Source organism: Pristis pectinata, chromosome 13, assembly GCF_009764475.1.
Source record: "Pristis pectinata isolate sPriPec2 chromosome 13, sPriPec2.1.pri, whole genome shotgun sequence".
Taxonomy (NCBI): domain Eukaryota; kingdom Metazoa; phylum Chordata; class Chondrichthyes; order Rhinopristiformes; family Pristidae; genus Pristis; species Pristis pectinata.
Genome location: NC_067417.1, coordinates 15,966,998 through 15,980,305, shown reverse-complemented (window position 1 = coordinate 15,980,305; position 13,308 = coordinate 15,966,998). Strand labels below are relative to the sequence as shown.

Here is a 13,308-nt window from a genome sequence, read left to right as displayed (position 1 = left end):
ATTGATCATAAATGGAAACCATCCAGAGCAGGTAGCACATGAAACCAATAACTACTGATCCAAATCCACAGGACATAGGGATGGAAATTCATCCTCTTACATATGCTATTAATTGAAGTTCAACAATTATACATCAAAACTTTGCAAGTTTGATCCTCGCAACAGAAGATGATTTTCTTTTATGCCCCATGATGTATAATATAAGTTCAGAAAAAGGTCAAGGCTGGTATTAATTGCCAGTTTCCTGTTTGCTCTTTCCAGTACTTACTCTAGCCGTTGGGCATGAATTAGGTGAACTTACCTTCTTGGGATTTATTGGCATTATTGACCCACCAAGAACTGAAGTCAAAGCAGCAGTTCAAATGCTACAAAGTTCAGGAGTTGCTGTTAAGATGGTCACCGGAGACTCCATGGCAACAGCCATCTCTATAGGTACAATCAATTTTGGCATTCCTATTTTGTTCCTGAGTAGCAAATTTATTCTATGCCTTTTTGTTTTGTCTTTGGGTTTAATGCAGTTCTATTTAAATTCGTTCTGCTCCAACACCTGGCAGAATTCAAAGTAACAACAAACGTTACATCTTATTCCCATTTCAACTTACAGTTCTCTGTATCATGCTGTGTTTATTGCCACAAGTTGGAAAATTGCATGTTCAGAGGAACTAGGGGACTGAAAGGGATGTTAAGTTGGTGTGGTATCGCGTACTTGTTAGCGGGGATTTTCTGTTCTGCTCCTCACCATTGTCCCATTGGTTAGTACTGGATTTTGCTTGCAGCCCTGAATCTCTTAGCACTTGCATCACATAAATGAATGCTGCTGATGAGGCCAACATCTATTGCCTATTGCTAAGTGCCCTTGAGAGGACGATGATGAGTAGCCTCCTTGTACCACGTGATGAAAATGCATTTGATAGTCTGTTTGGATAGTGAGCTCCATTATGTGGACTCAGTGATGATGAATTATCAGCAATATTTTTCTGAATTGTTTGATGTGCGACTTGGTAAGGAACCTACAAGAGGTGCTTTCCCTTCTGGCTTTTTATTCTTCTCAGTGGTAGAGGTCACAGGTTTTGGAGGTGCTGTTGAAGCAGCATTGGTGGGTTGCTGCATTGAATTTTGTAGATCATGCTGACATAATGGTGTACGAAGGGAATGTTTAGAGTGTAAGACAAGGAGGCCATCAAGATGCTTTGTCCTGGACCATGTCAAGGGTCTTGAATTTCTGCAAATGTTCAAGCTCTATTCTGTATGCTTTTGATTTAAAAACAAGTGTAATTACTGAACAGATAAGACCCATGGTAGGGGGCTAGTTAATGAAGGACAGATTGCTTCTTTTAACACAAACGCAACTGTTATCAAATGTGAAATGCTAGAAATGTGTTCATTGTAGCCCCAATTCTGTTCTCTGACTGTGTAGTAAACCTCCATACAATCAACAAAGCCTTATTTCTGCTTTGTGATGCTTTGTTTACTAATGCATGTAATGAACCATGTAGTTACCGAATGTTCTTGGATTGTGCTGACATTTTTCATACGTTCTTTTCTTTTATTCTGCTCTAGGTCACTTAAATTAGTAATAGTTTTAAATGGATGTTGAGTAGAATTTTTGTAATGTAATTAAAACACAAAATAATTCTTAGTGGACTATTCAAACTACAATATAGCTGGGAAATTCAATTATATAGCTGAATACTACAAAGGGACATTTAAGTTCTGAAAGAGAATGATCAATAGACTAAATAGTCTTTGCTTGTTCTCAACCTTTCCCTTTTAACTTGAAAAGAGTGTTTGCACCACTCTGTGTTTGTGGTTTTATTTTTACTTGTAATGGTTGAGCTGTTGAATAATATATTCTCATTGTCGATTGATATTATGCAAGTTACTGCCCTGATCTTATCCCAAGCATAAGCATTAATAATGGTTGAGGTTTAAGGCTAGCACACCTTCATTCATATTTTTTTTTGTCTCCCTCTTAAAATCCGGTCTTCTGTTACTTTTGAGTCTCCTTCTAATGTAAGATCATCGACATTTTACTCTGCTTCTCTCTCCATTGATCCTATCTAACTTTCTTTTTTAACCTTTTGGTTTTATTAGCTGGGTGGTGGCTTTTGTATCTTTGTGATGCCATCAGAAGTTCTCTTTGGAATAGAAAATTGTAGAAAAATAAATGACTTTAACAATGATATTTAAATGAAATAGACCATGATTTAAAATATAACCCCAAAGTATAGCAGGAGATAATTTTTTCCAATTGCATATACTCATACAGGGAAAAGTATAGGACTTTATAATGATGATATGGAAGTTATGTCTGGGGAGCAGTTGGATCAAGCGAATGATGAGGATCTTTCCCGTTTGGTCATGGAGGTATGATGGCAACTCAAAGTTTAGACTGAATTTAATTTCTGTAAAATAATTTAAAGTCACATTCATCGAAGAATATATGACTAAGGATGTCCAAAAGTTGAATAAATATAGCAGTTTATTTTCAACATTAAAAATAAGTCATTTTAGTGGTTTGGGCTCCTGGCAGGGAATAGGGTTGGCAGTGCTGCTTTAATGAATTCTACCAGTGTGGATAGATGGCAAAATAGTTTCTCATCAATGCTCACACTTGTGGCAACGTTGTGCCCTGCAAATACAAGACCTCCCCCCCCCATCTCCTTCGTCATGACCTCCAGTGCAGTTTTTCTAGTCACATTTCATCTCCCCTATAAACATGAGCTTTAATTAGTGCTATTGATTTGGGTCCCCTGCTGGTGCATGCAGCAATTAGTGCTGATGTCATACAACAGTCATGATAATAAACTGACAGCTAGGTTTACATCATACAAACACGGGTTGAATCCACATTGCCATCTTTGCACTTGTTTTCCACCCATGCGATCACACAGGGATTACACTGGAGTCTCGTCACACCCCACCCATATACTCGTGGTTTTATTACACATTTTAAAATAGAACTTGAAAACTGCCAAAAATAGTATTTTCTTTCAATTATTTATATACTAATATATTAAGATTGGATTAGATTTCTTAGTCATCGAAACACACAGTGAAATGCACCTTTGTAGAGTATTCTGGTTATATTTGCTTATCCCTACTTTCCTCCCCATTCTCTCTGTTTCCACTTTCAGGTGGCCATATTCTTCCGAACAAGTCCAAAGCACAAGCAGAATATTATAAAGGTATAACCTCTTTATCATGTATATAATAATTTCTTATATCTATCTATCACAAAAGCACTGTAATGGTAATTGAAATTACTACTAACAAACTATTTCAGATGCCCCTTAATCATCGACAGATGTAGTTTAAATTTGATGTGTGTGTGTTGGCTGACCACTAAAATGTGCAGCTATTTACATCTTCACTTGATGCTGTACAGGCTCTCCAGAGCAATAACGCAGTTGTGGGGATGACAGGAGATGGTGTGAATGATGCTGTTGCTCTCAAGTCTGCTGATATTGGAATTGCCATGAGAGGAACCGGAAGTGATGTCAGTAAGGAAGCGGCAGGCATGATTCTAGTGGATGATGACTTCTCATCCATTTTGTGAGTATTCTAGTGCTTCTGTTCAAGTTTTTAAAATGTCAGCGACAGCACGTAAATTATTAATTAAGCTTTTTACATTATGTGTGCAGTGTTTTTGTTCTGTACATTTTGATTTACTTTGTAGGTCTTTGTTTTATGTATGCAGAGTCAAGTTTCTCTTGCTATATAATGAATGAGGTTCCAGTGTAATGCCTGTGCAGAAACTGTAATATTCTATCCAAGTTCAAAGATGAACAAGGGCTAGTTTTATACAGTTGTAGGGGCTTACTGTTGTTTTTCATAGACCAGAACCCAGCCATAGGTAATCATCTTGAAATATGAATGAGGAGGAGAAAGAAAACATAAGCAAATACTAAAATTTATATAATCATTTCCATGAAATGGAGTAACCTGCCAAGCCATCATCTTGTAGGTCTGCAATGGAAGAAGGAAAAGGAATTTTTTACAACATTAAAAACTTTGTGTGGTTTCAACTGAGTACGTGAGTATAAATTTAACTGTTTGATGAAGGACGCTAATTGCCTTTATAGATTACACAATTGTAGTAGAGCGCTCTAAAATTTAAATGTTTTGTTTCAAATATGCAGGAGTATTTCAGCATTGAGTTTGATTGTTTTATCGACAATATTTAATATGCCAAATCCTCTAAATGCAATGCAGATTCTGTGGATCAACATCATTATGGATGGGCCTCCAGCTCAAAGGTACAGCTCAATATTAATCATCCCACTTCCGTATTGAGGGCATGATTCATTCCTGTGGGGTTGTTGAGTTGGAGTAATGTTTGATTATCTATATGTCGAGCATGAAAATTAATTACTTAATTTTCTTCATACTCTATTTATAACTTTTGGTTTAAGTGTCTATACTCAAATGGAATAATGCATCATTTCTGAATATGTACATTTCATATATAATTAATTCATGTTTTTCATATGTGTTCTATGCTTTTGTCTTTACTTTTTCTGGGTTTTGTTTCTGTAACCTGTTTTCATAAAAACATATAACTTGAGTAATCCAAACCTATTTACCTCCATCTTTCCGTGCCATGTTTATGTAGCTCTGTGAAATTCCTCATTTCCAGCTATTATCATATATCTGACTGTGGACTTTGGTCTTGTGTTAAGCATTTTCCATTTTACTGTAGCATTAAAGCTGAAGTACAAAGGAGGAGTTGGATTACATGGGAAATAGGGGGGTAGTAGCAGACCCTAAAGTTCCTTGAGTTTGCTATTCTATTCAGTAAGATAACTGTTGATCTGATCCTCATCAACTCACTTTGCTATCTAGTCCCCCTAATCCATGATTCCCTTGGGGCAGAGAAACTTGTCTCTCTCACCTTTATACTGTATATACTAATGACTAACGTTGAGTGGAAATTTTCAAAGATTCAGAATCTTAAAGAAGTGATTTCTCCTCATCCCTATCTTAATGAATGACCCCTTATTCAGAAACCATACCCCCAGTTCTAGATTCCTCAACCGGGAAAATATCCTCACAGCATATCCTCTGAAAACCCAACCCCTTTCAGAATCCCATAGGTGTCAATGGGATCACCTATCATTCTGCTAAACTCCATGCAGTGAGGGCTTAATCTACTCAATCGTTCCTCAAAATATTCTAATCTGTCTCTAAGGAGAAAAATCATGTGCAACCTACTGGAAAAAATTAGCTTGCACAAGTAGAGCTTGAATCCACCAGTGTAAATGTAGACTTGGGAATAAAAACACACACTTGATAAGTTCCAGGTGATGGCGTCAAGTCAAGTTTATTGTCATGTGGACACATACAGTGAGGTACAGGTACAGTGAGAAACTTGCAGCCGCACCACAGACATGTAGATTCTGACAACGCACAGAACATAAACTATACATAAATTTATACAAGATAAGTGGGAAAAAAAAAGACTGTGCCAAACAAGACATTGGTGCAGGTCGGTTCAAGAACCTAATGGTTACATAGAACAGTACGGCACAGGGACAGGCCCTTTGACACAAGATGTTGTGCCGAACTAATTAAACCAGTAATTAAATGCCTAATTAAACCAATCCCTTCTGCCTGCACAATGTCCATATCCCTCCATTCCCTGCACATTCATGTCCATATCTTGGATCCTCTTAAACACCTCTATCGAATTTGCCTCCACTACCACCTCTGGCAGCATAGTCCAGTCACCCACCACTTCCTGTGTATAAAACATGCCCTACACATCTCTCTTTTGAATTCTTTTTCTCCCCCCTCCTCACCTTAAATGCATGCCCTCCAGTACTGGACATTTTGACCCTGGGAGAAAGATACAGGATGTCTACTCTATCTATGCCTCTCATAATCTTACAAACCTCTATCAGTTCTCCCCTCAGCCTCCGCCGCTCCAGAGAAAATAACCCAAGTTTGTCCAATCTCTCCTTGCAGCACGTGCCCACTAACCCAGGCAGCATCCTGGTAAGCCTCTTCTGCACCCCATCCAAAGTCACCACATCCTTCCTATAATGGGGTGACCAGAATTGAATGGTACTCCAGATGTGGCCTAACTAGAGCTTTTTTATAAAGCTGCAACATAACTTCCCAACTCTTGAACTCAGTGCCTTGACTAGTAAAGGCAAGCATGCAATATGTTGCCTTTACCGCCCTATCGACCTGTGCAACTGCTTTGATGGAACTATGGACCTGGACCCTAAGATCCCTCTAAAGTTGTAGAAAAGTAGCTGTTCCTGAACCTAGTGGTGTGGGACTTCAGGTTTCAAATACCAGTGTAAATACTACCATGTATAAAATGTAGAATTACCTATTTCATTACAACATAGAACATTTACAGCACAGTACAGGCCCTTTGGCCCACGATGTTGTGCCGACATTTTATCCTGCTCTATCTAACCTTTCCCTCCCACAAAGCCCTCCATTTTTCTATCTTTCATGTGTCTGTACTGTTACTGTTTTTACCTGTACTACATCAATGCACTTTGTACTAACTCAATGTAACTGCACTGTGTAATGAATTGACCTGTACAATCAGTTTGTAAGACAAGCTTTTCACTGTACCTCGGTACAAGTGACAATAATATACCAATACCAAGACTCTTAAATGTCCCTAATGTATCTGCGTCCACTGCCTCTGCCAACAGTGCATTCCACGCACCCACCACTCTTTTGTTTAAAAAAAACTGACATTCCTCCCCCCCCCCCCCCCACTCCCCCATACCTTCCTTCAGTCACCTTAAAATTACGCCCCTTCGCGTTAGCCATTTTTGCCCTGGGGAAAAAGTCTCTGACTGTCCACTCGTTCTATGTCTCTTATCTCATACATCTCTGTCAGGTCACCTCTCATCCTCCTTCTCTCCAAAGAGAAAAGCCCTAGCTCACTCAACCTACAAAGGGACTTGTACAATAAGAAGGACTCTTGACCTCTCAATCCACCTTGTTATGGCCTTATACCTTATTGTCTGCCTGTGCTGCACTTTCTCTGTAAAACTGTTACACTTTATTCTGCATTCTGTTATTGTTTTACCTTGAAATAGCTCAATGTACTGATGTGATGGAATAATCTCTGTGGATGGCATGCAAAACAAAACTTTTCACTATACCTTGGTACATGTGACAATAATAAACCAACTCACCAATTCAGATTGTTCAGCTCATTGAGTCTATGCCAGGTCTCCGAGAAATCCCACCATCCTTTCCCATATTCATTTTCCTGTCCCCCTATTCTCCCTCACATGCTCACTTACCCCTACCTGACTCCCCTACCATCTACCTACACACTGGGGGCAATTTCCAGCAGCCAATTAATCTACCAATCTGCATGTCTTCGTGATGTGGAAGGAAACCAGATCACGCAGGTGGAACTCGTGTGGTCATGGGGAGAGCGTGCGTCTCTCACACTCACTCACTCACTCGTGACTGATCCTGGGTCGACTGGAGCTGTGAGACAGCAGCTTATCTCACAGCTCCACTTTAGGCTGGTGGACTTGACTAATTTTAGGAGCTGTGCAAAATAAAAAGCTGACTGGTACATCACAAGAAGACTCTGTACCTTTGTTGCTGAGATCAAGGTGATCTATAATGAGGCACATCGTCTAATGTAATTCAAGTTTACCAGGTAAATGGCACAGTGGTGCTGGTGGAGGTAGAGCTGGTTCCTCACGGTGCCTGCAACCCAGGTTCAATCCTGAAGTCCAGTGCTGTCTGTACACATTTTGAAAAGAATATACATTTCCTCCAATGAATTAATAATTCTGGTAGACTAAAGAACATGTAGCTGAGGAGAAATTAAATTGCATTTATTTTTTGCTCCAGATTCCAGCATCTGCAGTCTCTTGCATATCTCTAAAAATTAAATCTGTTGGATATGCATTTGGCTGATAATTTATTTCTGCTCTTCTGTCCACAGCTTGGGTGTTGAACCAGTTGATAAGGATGTAATTAAACAGCGTCCAAGAAATATCAAGGACTCTATTCTGAATAAGGGCCTACTTGTTAAAATATTATTCTCAGCAGTCATAATTATGGGTGGTACCCTTTCTGTTTATTGGAAAGAGGTGTGTACAATTACAAACTTCACAAATTTGATCTATTAATGACTGCCTAGATCTCAATCAAATGATCCATATTTGTGCTTCCTATATCAATGTTCTGCATAGTGTACTCTGTTCATTATTATTTTTGGGAATGGTGACCCACTTGTAGGTTGAGAAATTAGTGAAGCAAGTGGGAATGTCTATCAGTACAGTTTGTTCTTCTGCACCTTTTGAACTGTGGGATGCAGCTGTAAAATGTTCCCATTGATTTTTCCAATGTGACTAGTTCTTAGCTGTGCTTTTGGATTAAGCATTCATAGGATTTGAATCCTTTTCTCTTAAGGAGAGGAACAAGGGTCCTCAAAGCAGTTGGCTCCTCACTGACAATCAACACAGGCACACCTCAAAGATGTGTGCTTAGCCCACTGCTCTACTCTCTCTACACTCATGACTGTGTGGGTAGACACAGCTCAAATGCCATCTATAAATTTGTCAATGACACCACTGTTGTTGGCAGAATCTCAGATGGCGATGAGGAGGCGTACAGGAGTGAGAAAGAACTGCCACAAAACAACAAATCTTATGACATATGTCAGTGATAATGAACCTGATTCTGATTCAGTGATAGAATTCCTGGCCGAGGCTTGAGAGCCAACAGAGCTAAAAACAAAACAATAGGTTTTGACAATATCCTCAATGTGCTGTTGGAACTCAGAACAGAAGAGTGATCATTTCTTTCTGATTGACTAAACGCAAAGAAAAGAATGTGCATATTTCCACTAATAGAAGGTAACCTGTGCAAAATAGTTTATTGTTAAGCTGCCTGATTTTTACTGATACTATTAGCCCTCTGCCTCCAACCACTCCACCCACCCCCTCCACCATCCTGCTGCATTGCAGAGCCAGGGAAATGGGTAGGAAGGAAGCCAGGTGAGGCTCAGGTTGGTGGTGAGGGCCTTGGAGGAAATCGGGCAGTCCTATAGGTGCCTGGAGAAGTTCCACTCTAGCCCCTCAAAAGTGCCACCGAAACAACTTCTCAGGATGCTTTTGGAGCAGATCCAATGATCCCTTTAAGTCTTTAAAAATATGTTTGTTTATTTGTTTTTGGCTTCCTTTAACCTGTTTTTGACTAAATGTGGTGTGGCTGATAGAGCTGCTGTCTCTCAGCACTGGAGACCCATGTCCAATTTTGGCCTTGGGTGCTGCCTGTGTGGAGTTTGCACGTTCTCCCTGTGATCACGCGAGTTTCTTCCGGGCGCTCCACTTTCTTCCCACATCCCAAAAGTGTGTGGATTGCTAAGTTAATTGGCCACTGTAAATTGCCCCCAGCGTGTGGAGGAGTGGTGGAATCTGGAGGGAGCTGATGAGAATGTGAGGAAAACAAAAAAAAATGGATTAATATGGGATTAGTGTAAACGGGTGATTGGTCGGTGCGGACTCAGTGGGACAAAGGCTCTGTTTCCATGCTGTATGTCTCTGATTCTGTGCAATATTCATTGCAGGAGCAAATAATCCATGAGTATTTTGTACTCCAATGCTTCATTAATGTTAATAATCTGTGGAAGATGCAGAGCACTGTGTGCTTTTATTTCAGTCTCAAATGTATGGAAATTCCAATATTTCAGTGTACCTGAAAGATTGAGATAAGTGGTAGTTTTGAATAACATATTACTTGTATGGGTATGTAACTTTAGATCTCACTTTATTTAAAATAGCTTCCGGAAGGGAAGATTTCCACAAGGACCACAACCATGACATTCACCTGCTTTGTCTTCTTTGATATGTTCAACGCTCTCAGTTGTCGCTCCCAGGTACTAAGCAATACTTACTTATTTTGGGATTGGGCTTATAAAAGTTTTTTGTGTCAATTTTGAGTGGACGCACTCTAGAATCAGAACACCGCATTCTTGTCCCATCCCTGTGACCACCGAACTCCAAGCTGCCACCTTTTGGATGACGAGTAAAACCGAGACCAGGTCTGCTCTTTCGAGTGCCAGTGAAGTATTTGATCACATTGTACCTCTTCGGTTTTTGCTTTGGGGTATGGACGTAGCTGGCAAGGTCAGCATTTATTGTCTATTCCAAAGTGAAGGTGGTGGTGAACACCCTACCTGAATCACTGCAGTCCGTCAGCTGAAGGTACCAACACTGATGTTGGGTAAAGTGTTCCAAGATTAGACCCAGCGAAAGTGAAGGAACAGCAATATCATTAAAGGCCAGAACAGTGTGCGACCTGGGGAGTATGCTGGTAGTGGTGTTGCCATGCACCTGCTGTTCTTGGTGCGAGAGGTTGCAGGTTTGGGAAGTGCCATCAAAGTAGTGGCAGTGCATTTTGTTGATGGTACACACTGTAGGCCAGTAGTGGAGGCAGTGACTGTTTAATGTGTGCACAGGATGCCAATCCAGTGAGCTGCTCTGTCCCAGATGGTGTTGAGCTTCATATGAGTTGTAGACTGGTGGACCTTATTCCAGGCACAAATCGGGATTGGGATGGTAGATGGAAGAAAGGCTTTGGGCCGGAGGTGAGTCGCTTGCAGCAGGATACCCGACCTCTGACCAGCCCTTGCAACCACAGTGTTAATATGGCTGGTCCAGTGGAGTTTCTGGTTAGTGGTGACCCCTAGTATATACAGATGGTGGGAGACTTGTCAATGGTAATGCCATTGAAATGCCAGGGGTATGTTGTTTGACTCTTTTACATTGAAGATGGTTATTGCCTGGCATTTGAATGGTACAAATGTTACTCGCCAATTATCAGCTTGTGCTTGACTGTTGTCTAAGTTACATTGCATATGGGTTTGGACTGTTTCCTTTGCTGAGGAGTTGTGAATAGAATTGCACATTGTATAATCATCAGCGAACACCCTTGCTCTGATCATATGATGGAAGAAGGTTCATTGATGAAGCACCACCACAATCATCTGCCTCTTTCTGAGCAATGACTCCAACCAGTGGATTCTGTTCCCCTTTGTCAATTCACTTCAGTTTTACCAGGACCTGGGTCAAATTCTGCCTTGATGTCACTCTCTCTGCCTCTCAAATTCAGCTCTTGGCCATCTTTGGACTAAGGTTGTGATGAAATGGAACCAATAATGCAGAACCCAACTTGGACATTAAGCTGGCTATCACTGCTGCTTTATAGTGCTGTTGGTGACATCTTTCATCACTTTTCTGATTGATTGAAAGGTGATGAAACTGGACTGTTCAATAATTAGCTGGATTGGATATATCCTGCTTTTGGCTGACAAGTCATCACTTAGCAATTTTCCACATTTTGTGGGAGATGCCAGCATTGTGACTGCAATGGAACAGTTGGCTAGAGGTGAGGCTCATTCTGGAGTACAAGCTTTTAGTACTGCACTGAGATGTTGGCTGGGCTCATAGTCCTTGTATCCAAAGCTGTCACCCACATTTTGATCTCACCTGGATTGAATCAAATGGATTTTTGACTGTCACTATTGCAGAGACAATGAATGGAGATGAGGAAGAAAAAGATACATTCTTTTGTTTTAATTATTTCTTCATTTAATGCATTTTAATTCATAACTTTATTTTTAAAAACATGTAAACTATCTTTTAAATGTATAGGTATTTCAGACGTCCGCCCTGAGTCTTGCACCTCTGTAAGGCTTTCAGTGCATCTGGGTCAGGGCTTAGCACAGTCTGAGGATGAAGTCCTTGCAGACCTGCAAGTATGAAGGTGGGGGTGGGGATATGGAGCTCAAGCGGACCTGGAAGGGTGATGGCCTAGCGGACCGTGTAGGGTGAACCAGGAGCAGGGATGCACAGAGCGCGGGGAGAGCGAACCAGGTGGGGCACAGGGGCGGCGGGGAGAAGCGCAGAGGCAGCACGGCGATCTGGACTGGATCTGGCAAACCCGGTGCGGACCCAGTAGGGTGGAGTTCAAGCGGACCTGGAAGAAAGACGGCAGGACGGAGTTCCTGCGGACCCGAAAGGGTGATGGCCTAGCGGACCGTGTAGGGTGAACCAGGAGCAGGGGTAACAGAGCGAAGGGTCAACCGACCAAGAACTGGACAACAGTAACTGGCCGCCCGCAGGGTGAAGCAGGGACAGCGGGTGATTGGAAGGGGACAGCGAAATATGCAGGGCGACCAGCCAGCGCACCATGTTGGGTGAGGCACGAACAGGCTGCCGAGACCGAGCAAGGCGAGACCAAGTCGGGCACAGGGGCGGCGGGGAGAAGCGCAGAGGCGGCACGGCGATCCGGTGTGCATCTGGCAAACCCGGTGCGGACCCGGTAGGCTGGAGCTCAAGCGGACCTGAAAGGGTGAAGGCAGACAGGAGCTCAAGCGGACCTGGAAGGAAGACGGCAGGGTGGCGCTCAAGCGGACCTGAAAGGGCGATGGCCCAGCGGACCGTGTAGGGTGAAGCAGGAGCAGGGATGGACACAGCGACGAGGCAACTAACCAAGAAACGTGCAACAGGAACCGGCCGAGGGCAGGGTGACTGGAAGTGGACGGCGAAGTGTGCAGAGGGTGCCGACACGGCAGGGTGAAGCAGTGACGATACGTGTAAATAGAGTTAGTTTAGATAGTACAAGGGCGGCATGGACGTGGCGGGCCGAAGGGCCTATTTCCGAGTTGTATGACTATAAAACACCATCCCACCCATGAGATCTCGCTGGTCATTATCGCAATGCTATTTGTGCAACCTTGATGTGTGCAAATTGGCGGCCACACTTCCTATATTACAACAGCAGCTGTACTGCAAAAGTACTTCGTTAATTGAAAAGTGCTTTGGAACTTTCTGAAAAGTTGTGGAAAAATTGCTGTACAAATACAAATCTTTTTCCCAAAGCCATGGCTGTGCTTTGTATTGAATTCTGAACATCGAATCTTAGCAATGCATAATAATAATCCACATAATTTATACCAGTCTTGTTCTCCTTTCTAGACAAAATCAATATTTGAAATAGGCCTATTCCGTAACCGTGTATTTGTTTATACTGTACTTGGCTCACTGCTCGGGCAAATGGCTGTCATCTATTTCCCACCTCTGCAGAGAGTTTTCCAAACAGAGAGCCTCGGACCACTCGGTATGTAACTGGAGAGTTTTTGGTGCACTTTCACACTTTTGATTTGCATTTAAAAATATTTTTCTACAGTAAAATTTGTCAGTTTTAATTTCACATTGCAGTAGTCATAATTTAGCTTTTATTGTACTCGATGGCTGTTTCCTATAATATAAGTTAAGAAACTTTAACTCATTTTGCAAAATG

At 41.7% G+C, this 13,308-nt stretch overlaps 1 protein-coding gene across 3 annotated transcripts in view; it reads left to right on the top strand.

Annotated features, from left to right (window-relative positions):
- The window catches only part of LOC127577087 (calcium-transporting ATPase type 2C member 2-like), a 59,566-nt gene that overhangs the window by 43,792 nt on the left and 2,466 nt on the right, over positions 1 to 13,308 (top strand). For 2 of the 3 annotated variants that reach the window (XM_052027958.1, XM_052027959.1), the window contains exons 18-26: positions 262 to 432; positions 2,270 to 2,367; positions 3,138 to 3,188; positions 3,389 to 3,555; positions 3,968 to 4,036; positions 4,143 to 4,259; positions 7,943 to 8,090; positions 9,785 to 9,880; positions 12,984 to 13,125. In XM_052027958.1, coding sequence (XP_051883918.1) covers positions 262 to 432; positions 2,270 to 2,367; positions 3,138 to 3,188; positions 3,389 to 3,555; positions 3,968 to 4,036; positions 4,143 to 4,259; positions 7,943 to 8,090; positions 9,785 to 9,880; positions 12,984 to 13,125 — 1,059 coding nt within the window. Of the gene's footprint in view, positions 1 to 261; positions 433 to 2,269; positions 2,368 to 3,137; positions 3,189 to 3,388; positions 3,556 to 3,967; positions 4,037 to 4,142; positions 4,260 to 7,942; positions 8,091 to 9,784; positions 9,881 to 12,983; positions 13,126 to 13,308 lie in introns of those variants that run through there. The other variant, XR_007957319.1, reaches the window with a different exon arrangement.